The 12,819-nt window shown below is 59.6% G+C and overlaps 1 protein-coding gene across 3 annotated transcripts in view; it reads right to left on the bottom strand.

Moving 5' to 3' along the window:
* Nucleotides 1-12,819, bottom strand: part of ATP6V1C2 (ATPase H+ transporting V1 subunit C2) — a 52,525-nt gene that overhangs the window by 7,564 nt on the left and 32,142 nt on the right. For all 3 annotated transcript variants that reach the window (XM_059405152.1, XM_059405153.1, XM_059405154.1), the window contains 6 exons: nucleotides 10,708-10,802; nucleotides 6,065-6,156; nucleotides 3,686-3,784; nucleotides 3,058-3,126; nucleotides 799-891; nucleotides 593-686 (listed from right to left, as the gene is read on the bottom strand). In XM_059405152.1, the coding sequence (XP_059261135.1) occupies nucleotides 593-686; nucleotides 799-891; nucleotides 3,058-3,126; nucleotides 3,686-3,784; nucleotides 6,065-6,156; nucleotides 10,708-10,802 (542 nt within the window). The remainder of the gene's footprint in view (nucleotides 1-592; nucleotides 687-798; nucleotides 892-3,057; nucleotides 3,127-3,685; nucleotides 3,785-6,064; nucleotides 6,157-10,707; nucleotides 10,803-12,819) is intronic.

Raw genomic sequence — 12,819 nt, 5'->3', positions numbered from 1 at the left:
ACCTTCCCAAGGCGACACTGTCACATTCCCAAACTCCAAGCCTGGTTTGCTCCCCCACGAGCTCAGCGGCGCTTGCACGAGGAAGGTTTCTGTCAGGCTGTCGTCAGAAACCTCAAGGAGAAGCCCCCACTCTTTGCTGAAAGCATTGGGGGAATAAACCCAGGGGCTGACGACAGGGGGTGTCCCATCACGCATAAGAACCACACTGAGGAGGCCAGCAAGGAGACTAAGGCAACAGGCCTGCCCGCGCTTGGCACAGGGACCCCTGCCTGGATCCCCGCCTGCCCTGCCCGGATCTCGGGGCACAGGAAGGTGAGGGGGGGGGGGTTCTCCTCTTGGGGGAAACGCTCTGTGACCTCCCAGAGCCTCAGTTTCTCAGGGGCACGTTGGAGCTCGGAGTCCCTTCCTGGAGGGGCAGGGGCAGGACTCGGGAGCTCTCCTAGGGACGGCGCCCAGCGCCCTAGCTCACAGCTCAGGTGTCCCCTGGGTGCCCTGCCCTGGCAGCCTCATGGGACACCTGTCCCAGGCCGCGTGCCCCCAAGGGAGGGGGACGCTCTAGAAAGTCGCCCGCCTGCCCATGTAGTCTACTCACATACTGTTGCTTCTTATCAGACAGCAACCTGCTCATCTCTTCCCTTTCCCTTTTAATTTCTTTCTCATCATAGTAAAATTCACGGACAGTGAACCTTAAAACAAGCAAATGAGAGGCTTTCACCAGGAAGCTTCCCGACGGAGCAGAGAGACCCGTCCAGTGGAAACAGCCCAAACCCAGAGAAGCCCACTGAGGCCAGCCCTTACTTGTTCTCTTTGGCTTTGGTTTTGAAATCCTCGATCACTTTTCGAAACAGGGTCACCGTGAAGAGGCCGCCCTCGTTGTCCTCAGCAATCAGTCTGGTGGAGAGAAGCATCTGGTCACTGGACGCCTCACCACAACTGCGGTCGGAGCTGGGCTAGGAGCGGCCTGTTCCCTCTCCCAGGGGAGGTGGGTTCCTGCCCAGGGGCGGCTGGCTTGTGGGCAGGCAGGGCCCCCACCCCACCCCCACCAGCTGAGGGCAGGGAACCAGACGCCCCTCATGACTTCCTGACTCCCGGCCGGGGGGTGCGGGGCTCCACCACCTGCTGCTGCTCCCGCCTGCTCCTTCCACCCCTGCACCGGGCTGAAGCCTCTGGGGCCTCTGGATGATCTAAAGGCAGACCCTCGAGGGGAGGGAGGGACAGGGGACTAGCTGCAGAGACCCCCAGTTTGGCTCCAGTGTGTGACGTGCTGAGCCATGGACCTCTTCCCGGGTCTCAGTCACCTGTGTGCGCATGTTGCGGGGGACGTGCCCAGGCTCGGACGCGCTACGCTCAGAACGAAGCAGGACAGACAGACTCCAGTCGGTGGAAACTGTCCCACCGTGTCCACCTCACGTTCAGTGTCCCCATGTTCCAATCCGCCAGCCTCCGAGGCACGCCTCAACACAGGGCCACAGTGGGCACTGTCCCAAACACAGGGGTCACGGCAGCCAGCGGTCAGCTCCTTTGAGCTGGCTTTGTCGGCCACAAGACCTCAGGGAAGCCCTCCGCCAAGCCCGGGCAGGACTCACAGGCATGCTGGCCAGGTCACCTTTCCTGTCTCTGGGCCACCCCAGGCTCCAGAAACTTCCAGAATTACCTCTGCAGACCCTCCGGTGGCTCCTGACAATGCAGGGCCGGGGCTTCCGGTCTGAGCAGCCAAATCACCTACCGAGGTAGCCGGAGGGGTCCCCCAGCTCGTGGCCACAGCTCGTGGTCGCAGAGCACTGGCGGCCTCTGCCGAGCTGGCGGGCCTCAAGGACCAGCCCCTCCATCCGGCTGTCTGCCCTCCTCTCCCTGCGGACGGCCCTGGCTTCCTCCTCTGGCCGCCCCTCGTGACCTCAGGCTATGGCTGTCCCGTTCCCTGCACCCCTCAGTGTAGCTCCTGATCGCCATCTCCTGTGAGCTGTGACCCCGGGAGAGCCACCCCGACCAGAGGGGGCCTCAGAGCGGAGAGGGGCACGGGCAGAGCTGTCCTCACCCTACGCTGTGCGCCCAGAAGCAGGTGAATTGGTGTGGCTGAACGAGACCCAAAGCCAAATCTTTTTAAATTACAAACTACTTCAGACATATGAAAAGGAATAGAGACGGGCCCTGGGTGGCTGTTGGTCTGCCATGGGCTCAGGTCTTGATCTCCGGGTCCTGGGATGGAGCCCCACTTCCAGGACCCGGCTCAGTGGGAGTCTGCTTCTCCCTCTCTGCCTCTCCCCCTGCTCATGCACACGCTCTCTGTCTCTCTGTCTCAAATGAGTAAGTAAAATCTTTTTTTTTAAAAGAAAGGCATAAAGAATAACAAATACTACATATAGGCAGGCCCCACTTAACACAACTCTCACGTGGCAGAAGCCCCAGGCCACACTCTAGCCACATGTCACTCTCTTCTCTGAGGTCACCACTGCGCTGAGTCTGGCGTTTCCAATCCCCCGAACACCCCCTCAATTCTCCTGTGCACCTGCACGTGCCCAGATCACGTATGGTTTCGTTCTGTCCATTTCCAAGCCTTGAGTGACTGGCTTCACGCTGGGTGTCCTTCTCAGCCACTGGCCTGTCCTGCTCCACCCAGGATGGTGAGACCCATGCCTGCTGCTGCAGGCAGCCCCCTGCTGGGCTGGTTTCCCCACGTGCGTGGTGATCGCAGTTTGAATATATTCCTGTATCTCTTCTCCTGCCACTTTCCCAGCTCTTACCGGCCACTCCTGCTCTGACTCCAGCAGGCCAGACACTACTCCAACTGTCCCCACCCCACCCCACCCCTGTGGCCATCATGGATCAGAGCGCAGTGAGGGGGATCTTCACCGGCATACAGCCAGAGGGGGCTTCCTGGAAAAGGGGGCAGGGAAGCGGCATTCTGAAGGATACAGGGAGCTTGGCGCGTGGCTGGGGGAGCGGCTGCAAAGACCTCCAGGCTGAGGGACTCTCATAAGCTCAAGCGGGGAGGGCTGAGGGTCCCTGTACCCTCACAGCATACTTGGTGCCTAGGTGCCAAGGTGGGGTTTCACTCACTTAGTCGACCGAGGGACCACCATGTCCGAGAGGGATTCATAGGTTTTTTGCCATTGTGCATAGCTTGATCTGCAAGAATACGGATCATTCAGTGATTTCTGCAGAAAGGCTGGGGGTGTTCAAGTGTTTAGGACACTGTACACTACTTTTCCCAAGGGACTGAGATCAGCAGGCCTGGGCCAGAGAGCCCCAAGCACTCCAAGGTCCTGCCATGGGCAGTGGGGACCCCCTCCCCAGCCTGGTCCTGGACCCAGCCTCCCAAGGGCGCCAGATGCCACAGACGGTTCAGGTGAAGGGTTCAGCTAGATATGTGGGGAAGCTTTCCAGTCCTGACCCTGTGTAGCCTCGGAGAAGCCAACTGACCTCTCTGGCTTCTGGACAAGGGGGTCACAGGCGCCCCCGCCCCCCTCCCCAGTTTATTGTGAGCAAAATGGGCTCCTGTCTAAGGCTCGTGGCACACGGAAGCTGCTCACTGCTTTACCTGTGGGCACTCACCCTGCTCCCATTCCTGCCGCTGGAGCCCTGGCCATGGAGGGCCCCCTTTCTCTCCATTGGACAGGGCTGGTTTCCTTCTGGGATCACCAACATGGGCTGAGGCCCCCAGTAACCCCCTTCCCAGGCCACTTACTTGGGGACAATGACCAGAAGTGTGACGAGATACTCAGAACCCAACACGAAGTCTTCTTTGCTCACGATGTCGCTCAGGGTCCGGGTGAAGAGGTTTCCCCTGAATCCGGGTGGGACAAAGGGGGCGGGATTAGCAGACAGGCAGAGTGGGCCCGGGCTTCTGGGACGCATGGACCCCCGCACACCCTCAACACACAGGCCCTGGGTCAGGAGGGCAGGCAGGAAACATGAAAGCTCAGAGGTCCCCGGGCTGAGTGTGCCCCTTGGTCCCCCAGCCGAGGGTGGCCATAGCTGCTGGGGCTGGCGGGGCCAGAGGCCCCCTCACCAGTCCCCCAAGGGGCGGCAGAACCCAACACCACCATCACCTGCGCTGCCCCTGGGGCTGCCGGGAGGGGACTGTGGGTGTCAGGCAGCTTGAGTTACACCGGTGTTAACACTTGGGCTGTCCCGAGCTGAGACGGGCTCAGAGAGAGGCCCGGGTCACTTTTCACACCTCCCAGGTCCAGCTGCCAGCGGACCTCACCTGCCATTGCTTGCTTCATGCCCAGCAGAACCCGGTCTCCATCGAGATCATGGTATTTTTAGCACATGGTTCAAGGGTATTGTAGCAGCAAGCAGGCCAAGGATGGCTACAGAGACTGTAGCCTGGGCACCCGGGCCGTGTCAGCTAATACATTAGGAGCCGACACTTCCCTGGCCAATGGGTCTCAAACACTCCACCAAGGCCATGGTCTTAGGTAACATGCCACCTCCAGCCTCACCTCTCCCACCTGCGCCTTCACTGCTAAGTCCCTTAGGACCCTCTCCAAAGGCACAGGGCACGTGTCCCCTACCACACCCCCGTTCTGCTCTCAGGTCTGCTCTGTCTCATCGACGCCTGCACTCCAAGGACACAGCTGATTCTCCGCAGACACTTGTTGGGCAAGTCACTGGGAGCTCCCCGAGGGCAGAAATCCAATTTTCTTCTGCTTTGTTATCTTTAGGGGCTGGAATAAAGCCTGAGAGGATAGCCGGTGCTTACTGCACATTTGTTGGAAGAAGAATGGGCGAAGGCGGCAGAACAGCTTTACCCCTTCCCCCTCCAAGTGCTCTCAACAGATCAGCGCGGCGGTGAATCAGCTGAATGACAAGGCTGGGCCAGATGTCTGCTCAAGTCCCAAACGATTCTCGAGGAGTCCACAAATCCATGATGCGACGAGTAGATGGCCCAGCAGGCAAATGGTCAATGCCGTGACGGCTCTAAGCCAAGGTCGCCATTTAGGGTGCTCTCTGCCATCGGCACGCTGCCCTTCTCCTATCTCACGCCTTCGCAGGACCAAGAACGAGGCGAAACTCAGGGGATGCCCATTTAATTCGGATGCAAAGTCACGCAACCAACGGCGACCATTTCTAGTTGAAGTGCATCTCTCCCTTTTTGGTTTTAAAATCTCCGCTAATGTACCATATGCTTCTTTCACAAGAAGAAGACACCCGGCCCAGGGACCATCCAGAGGGAGAGGCGGGAATGGGACGGTGAGCTGCTCAGAGGAGCAGCTGGTTCTGACCTCCCCTGGGCACTGCCCTTCTTTGGAGGCTCTTCAGACAACTGCCAACAGGATCAGACCCAGAACCTAGGACGCCTGGGAGGGTCCCGCATGCCAGCTCAGCCCGACTCAGGAGCACCTTCTTCCAGACTCCGCGGCAGGAGCTCATCTGGCCTTTCCTGACATGCCCCCCGCGACAAGACACTTACTCCCTTACGAGAGAGTTGCAGCCGGCATGACACTGGGTTTCTGCTTTTCTCCAGAAACCTCCCACCATCTGGGTGACTGGTGACCGCTGTCCGCAGGCCACACCGTCTGCTCCCTCTCTCTTGTGGGGGGTCCGTCACTTGAGTGCAGAAGGCTCCAGAGTCCCTGCGGATGGTCTGCTCTGGGCTGCAGCCCCCGCTACCCTGGGGGCCCTCCCCCAAGGGCCAGGCTCGGCTAGTCAGGTCCCCCCACCGCCTTTGCAGAGAGGGTCCTCTGTTAAGTTTCCTCCAGGGGAAAGGTCTTAGGGCCCCCCAGGTGTTCTCAGTAACCTGGGGAGGTTGGGAGAGGGAGGGAAGGGGGTGAGAGGCAGCATGGTGTTCCTCTCTGGGCTCAGGCAGGGGGGTGCCATCACCCTGGCTCGGGCCTTCTCACCGCGTGCAGCAAGGCCCCCCTCCCAGTCCGCAGCTCCCAGAGAGGCAGGAGGGCTGCGGCGTCTGCCTGTCTGGCTGGTGCCCTCTCTCTCTCTCTCTGACCCAGCATAGACCCTGGTTTACCCAGAGACCTGAAAGGCACACTCCTGGCCCACCCGGCCCCCGCCCAGCCTGGCCCCTGCCCCCGCCCTGCCCCTCAGTGCAGAAACTCAGACTCACATGGATTTCTTCTCCAGGTTCTCCAGGTTTGTCTTCAGAGTGTTGTAGGCGGCTGTTCGGGATTTCAGGTCAGTCTCGATTTGGGCCAATTGCTATTCAGAAAAGCAAAAGACAGGGCCCCAACTTCTCAAAATGACCATAAAGTGAGCACAGCACACTTCGGAGTAAGCAGTAAGTAATCAACGCTGCCCGCTTGTCCGGAGCGCTCGTGTTTCCCTCCCCACCGCTCCCGCACACATGCCAGCATTTGGCCCTGCGTAGCCCGTGGGGAGCAGGGGACAGATTCACGTCCCCACTCTGCAAGACCCCACACGGGCACGGCTGTTCCAGAACCCCTCAGTGAGGTGACTTTTCTGATGGCAAGCCCTCCTCACCCTGCCAGGCCAGCCCAGGCTGACGCCATCCTGGCTTCTGGGGGGCCCGTGATGGCTTAGCCCCGCTGACCCGCGGCCCCCTCCCACGGGAAGGGGTAGGTCGGCAGGACAGCTCCTTTCAGCTTGCATGCAGGTCACGGGTCTGGCACGCAGGAGATCCGTTGTCCAGTTTCAGGGAGGGCGTCCCAGACCCCCACCCGCAGCAGGCCCGGGCGGATATGTCGTGGGAGGAGGGAATACAGGCCGAGCCCAGGACCCACGGCCTAGCTCTCCTGCTTTCTGGCTGCCTGACCTCAGAGGCCCACCTGCTCGGCCAGAGGGATGATGTCCTCCCAATGGCTGGAAACAGAAAAGGCAAATGCCCAGCAGGAAGCCCTCAAAACACAGAGGGCTTGTCCAAACTCATGCTCGGACAGCGGAGTGCCATCCTCACAGAACTGCTTCAACGAAGGTGGGCGGCCCACGTTACGGGACACGGTGCGGCCTTCCAGATGGTCGCGGGAGACTCCTGCACACGAAGGCCGACCCCCCAGCTCCTGAGGGACCGCACCCCTCCTCCCAACTCAGAGCCCCACGTCCTGAGCCAGCTCCCCGGGGGTGCGCAGTCGCACCCCGTGGGACCCCCGCTCCATGCCAACAAACGCTGCTGACGTGGATACCCCTGCGTAGGCCGCCTGAGGGACCGAACAACCCCGAGCTGAAATTTACAGATTTCGTTCGTATAGACACGGTCCACTATATGTATAGACACGTATAGACATGGAAGGATCCACTTCCAAAGGTTAACACGTCGCTCACCTTTTGGGGGAAGAGGAAAGACAGCGGTCTAGTCATGGGAAGTTTTTCCCGTTTTTATCGTTATACCTTGATACGTCTGATTTTTAAAATAAGATATGTAATTTTTATTTTTTACCATTAAAAAAAATATTATCCTTTAAAATGACGACAGATTTCATGGGAAATTACAATAAGATGACACAGGGAACACCTTGCTGGCTGTTGGTACAGTGTACGGTTCTTGACCCCGGGTTCATGGGTTCAAGTACCATGTCTGGGGTAGAGATTACTTTAAAAAATGAGTAAATAGAGACACCTGGGTGGTTTAGTCAGTTGAGTGTCTGCCTTCGGCTTGGGTCATGATCCCAGGGTCCTGGGATCGAGTCCAGCATCGGGCTCCCTGCTCAGTGGGGAGCCTGCTTCTCCCTCTGCCTGCTGCTCCCCCTGCTTGTGTGCTCTCTCTCTCACAAATAAATAAAATTTTTAAAAATGAGTAAATAAAATACTTTTAAAAATGGGACAGAGAGGGGCGCCTGGGTGGCTCAGTGGGTTAAAGCCTCTGCCTTCGGCTCAGGTCATGATCCCAGAGAGCTGGAATCGAGCCCCACATGGGGCTCTCTGCTCAGCGGGGAACCTGCTTCCTCCTCTCTCTCTCTGCCTACCTCCCTGCCTACTTGTGGTCTCTGTCTGTCAAATAAATAAATAAAATGAAAAAAAAAAAAATGGGACAGAGATTCCATGTACTCATCTTACATAACAACAGTGTGCAATCATAACCAAGAAACGAACTCAGGTACAATCCACAGTCTTAACTTTTAAAATTATATATATATATATATATATATATATATTTAAATCAAACAAAAAAGTCCCCGTTCAGCAAGGTGGGGTCCACCTGCCCCAGCCAGAGCTCTTCCAGGGAGCCGGGTGCCCCACCCAGTGTCTGTGACCCCCGTGTCTGTGACCCCTGGGAGGGAAGCTGGCACTGGCCGTGCTGAGGGCGTGCGTTCAGCTGGGCTCCGAGGTGGGGGGCCAGCTGGCCGAAGAGCCCCAAGAGCCTCGTGGACCCTCCCGCAGAACCCAGAGATGCTTCCGGTGGTGGAGACATCAGCCACCAGCGCCCTGAGGGGTCGGCATGGGCCCCCCACCCTCAGCAGCACGTGTGCATGCTCAGGAGTAAACCTTGTGCCGGTCACACCGGTGAGGTCTGGGGGCTCTTCTGAACCTGCAGCATAACCCGGCCCGTGGAGACTGACACCACGGTGGGCTGGCACCAGGTGACCGCACGTGCTGCCACATGCAGGGTGGGGAGGGGGCAAAGCCCTCCTCACCCTTGAGCCTCTTCTTTAAGGGACACGTTGGGCTCAGTTCCCAGCAGTCGGGAGGGTCTGGGGCCCGGCCCTGACCACCTCAGCACAGGGCTCTTCCAGGCTAAGAGACCTCCCCGGACACCTGGCAAGTACAGCTCGACACCCGGTGACACAGCGACCTCTGTGTCCCCAAGGCTCTCCCCAAGAAGTAACAGACCTGAACCAGGGCTGAGGGCGTCACACACGGGATCCTGATGCAGGTCAGCCTCCAGGGCCAAAACTCAGAGCCTCAAAGAGCTGGTTCCCTGCAGCGGAGCCGGCTCGGGGCCTCCTTGGGAAGCCCTGTCTCTCTCTATGTGCCCCACCCCCCAACCTCTCTCTCTCTCTCTCTCTCACACACACACACACACACACACACACACACAGTACAATCAAGACCTGCATTCTCACCCCCCAGGTCCCGGAGCCAGCCACTGAACCTCTCTGTCAGCCTCCTCCTCTGAGACCAGAGGAAGGGGTTCCACCTCACGGGGGTGACACGGGAAGGAGACCCTGCCTCGCGGGGGTGACACGGGAAACAAGAGCCCAGTGTGGCTGTGGCCCACAGGGAATGCTGGCCACCCCGGTGCCCTCCCCCCCGTCCCTGCTTGCCGGCCAAAGTCACTCTCTGGGTCCCCGAACTAGAGAGAAGCCAACTTCCGTCCTCTACAACTGCTCTGCTCCCCTCTCGGTAGACATCCTGTCGTGTCCCGGGGTCCTCACTGCTAGCCGGCACCCCCGGGACAGCCACGCCAGTGAGCCCCGTCCTGAGAGGACGCAGATCACAGCCTGACCGCCTGCCCGGCTCGGCCTGGCCTCAGAGAGCCCCGCGGGGTGCGGCCGGCCCCAGCAGTGACAGCGCGACCCCGGGTGGGTGGCAGAGGCACACAGGACCTCCGGGAAGCCACACCTGGCCCAGGTGCGCTGGGCAGCCCCTCCTCAGAGGGCTTTCCGGAATCACTGCCCAATTGTCCCAGGAGGGGCCGGGACCTCTGTGGCGTAAGCAATGCCGGAGGAGCCGCACCCAGATTCCGGAGCCTTCTGGCCCCACCCGAGTTTCCACAGACACGGGCCGGGCACCAGCCCGCCATGGCGAGCACACAGGGCTGCACTCGGATGGGTCCCAGGGGCCCATCTCCTGCCCCTGACCCGCCCAGACACACCTGGGAGGCTCTGTGGTCTGAGGAGACAACAGGAAGGCTTTGTTCCTGGCCTGGCTGAGTCGCTCCCCGCCACCCGGGCCAGGAGGAGACACGGCCTGTGAGGGGCTCAGTAGATGGTGGAGGGAGGGGGCAGTCCTAGGCCACGGGCGCTCACCCTCAGTGAGACAAACAGGAGTCAACAAGGCCACAGCCCCCACAATGTCCCCAGAGACTTGGGCCACAGTCCTGTTACTTATGAAGAAAAAGCTGGAGGCTGTCGCTTACCGAGATGGTAGCACAGAGCCTGATGCGGGGCTCGATCCCAGGACCCTGAGATCACACACGACCTGAGTCCAAACCAAGCCAGAGGCTTAACCGACCGTGCCACCCAGGTGCCCCTTCCTGGCCTCACTATTGTCACAGGTGCCTCCAAGCAGGTGCAGGACCTGCTGCGATGCCTTCCGTAAACGCCTCCCAGGAGTCAGGGCTCCTAAGCCGGACTCTCCATGGAAGCAGATCCTTCTTGTTAAGCAAACAATCACTGAGGGATGTGTGGGGGCTTGCGGCTCTCATGAGGAGGTCAGGATGGGGCTGAGCTGCTCCATCAGCACCTTCCAGAAGGTAACAAGCTGGAGGGAGCCCACGGAAGGGGCACCAGGGGAGTGTCCTGTGGAGGCCGCTGCCTGGCGGGGGACATGGCCGGAAGAGGTGGAGGAAGGGCAGGTGCCCGCCTCAAAACCCCAAAGTCCCTGGCCTTGCCCAGGGCACGGAAGGCCACGCCTGAGAAAGGCACCAGGCCTGGTCAGGGCTGGCAAGAAGCAGAGGGGAAGCGGACTCCGCCCTGGGTCACTCGGCAGAGCTGGGACCCCACCCAGCCTCCCGACTCCGGCCTTCCAGAAAGTCCCTCTTGGCAAACTCCGCCTGGGCCCCCAACACCCGGGTGGTCAGCAGCGCCCGGGCGCCGAGGTCAACTGTCCCCCGAGAGAAGGCCATCTTCTCACCTTTGCCAGAGTGTCCACCACGCTCACCAGCGGCTGCTTCGCGGGGTACTTCGCCATGTCCCACTCAAAGTGGGTCACAAAGGATTTTAAGTCAACTGGAAGGAACACATTTCAGCAAGTGAGTGGGACTCTCCTCGCCTCAGGAGACCAACAAGGTTGCCAAACCCCGAGCCAAGCAGCCCCACTGAACCCAAGGAAGCGATCAGAGAAACGGGGGGACAGAGTTGGGGCTCCGGGAAAGCACATGCTGCCCCCCACCCCCAGTGGAGCCCTGGGCCAGCCGTGGGCCTTCCATCAGGACCGTCAGCAGCACCCAAAGCCCCTCAGAAGAACCCACCAGTGGCCACACCTGTGCCCTAAACATGCTCAGACGGCTGCCCCCAAGGTCTGCCTTAGGGAGATCCTACTTCCCCACAAGGCAGAAGCAGGACTGGGAGAGATTCTGAGAGCCAGGCTCGTTCCCCGCCCGCCTTTTCTGGTTGTGCTGGCCGCACTCCCCTGTTGGGTTATTGTTCTGTTCTGAGGGATCTCGGAGACATACCCGAGGGCCTCAAGCCAAACCCAAAGACCACAGAGCCAGGTACGGGCGCCACCTGCTCGCAAGAGGAGCTGAGCTGTCTTTCTACCGTCCTCACCCAAGCACTGGGCGGGGCGATTTCAAAAAAGGCATTTTAGGGGCGCCTGGGTGGCTCAGGTCATTGATCGGGCTTCTCTTGATTTCTGCGTGGGTCGTGATCTCGGGGCCGAGGATCGGGCTCCCCACTGGGCTCTATGCTCAGAGTCGGCTTGAAGAGTCTTTCTCTCCCTCTCCTCGGCTCCTCCCCCTACTCTCTCTCAAATAAATAAATCTTAAAAGAAGAAGAAGAAGACGACACAACGATGAAAGTGGCAGCATTTTAAAATCTTGGCAAAATACTCGACTCTGCGACTGTGGTTTTTGGTACATGGCAAGGAGATGCATTTTTCAGTCCTTTATATAGAAGTCTATAATGAGTAGACCAAACCAGAGTTTTCTCAACAAAATTTCCCTTTTCTCCTTGCTTTCTCCAAAGGCAAACCAAAACCCGCTCCCCTTGAGATGTTTCTGGTTCCCTGTTGGCTGCAGGCCGAGGAAGGAGCCCTGGAGTGAGGGCCCACATGCCACACGACTGAACCGGGGCCGTGGGTCTCCAGCATGTTAGTAACTGGCCCCTCCGCACCTCAGTCTCCAGCATGTTAGTAACTGGCCCCTCCGCACCTCAGTCTCCTTACCTGAGAAATGGGTGGGAAAGCAGGCCACACACCTCTGAGTGCCCCCTCTTCCATGCGCCCTGGAGCCCGCTGCTGCTTACACCCTGCCCCTCGCTCCCTGTACTAAGTCAGGTCTGTGCACGCAATGCTGGGGTGGCCCCCACCATGAACCCAAGCCAGACCAGCCTTCCTCCACTGGGTTCTCATGCCACAACACGTGCACGCCTGCCCTTCCCAGCATGTCCTTGTGCACGGAAAGGGCACTGGTGGCTGCTCATTCAACGGTCGGGCACGTCCACTGAACCCCAGCTTGCCACCATGAGGGGAGCAGAGACCACAGCGCCTGGATTTCAAGGTGCTCAGTCGCCTAGGGAGACAAGCAGGCAAACCTCACACCCCGGCGAGTGGCAACAGAAGCGTGGCCTGGTGTGAGGGCTGGGAGAGCTGGTGTCCGACTCCCAGGGAGGGCGGGGAGGGCGACAGGCAGGGGCTGGAGGGGGAGGGCAGTGGGTGTGAGCTGAGGACACCCAGAGGGGGTGTGCGGGGGGCCCAGGAGTCTCTGGGACAAGCCGATGGAACAGGAGGGCTGTAGCAGGGCCACAGGAGGGCTGGGACAAGCCGATGAAACAGGAGGGCTATAGGCCGTGTCTACACTTTCTCCTGGGGTGATAAAGACACCAGGCGCACATATGGAACCCCGCCCCCCATTATCTGCCAGCAAGTGGCCACACATCGCTCCAACTCCAACAGCAGGGCTGGGAAGGTCACCAAGCAGGTTAGGATACCAAGCCTCTGGGGGCTGTGTGGTCAGTCAAGGACATTCGTACACGGAGATTTCTCGGGGGCCAACGGGGGCTTTGCAGGAGAGAAGCTGGCAGGGGA

The sequence above is a fragment of the Mustela nigripes genome, chromosome 7 (genome assembly GCF_022355385.1).
Source record: "Mustela nigripes isolate SB6536 chromosome 7, MUSNIG.SB6536, whole genome shotgun sequence".
NCBI classification, from domain to species: domain Eukaryota; kingdom Metazoa; phylum Chordata; class Mammalia; order Carnivora; family Mustelidae; genus Mustela; species Mustela nigripes.
Note: the sequence above shows the minus strand (reverse complement) of the source record. Positions and strands in the feature narration are given on the sequence as shown.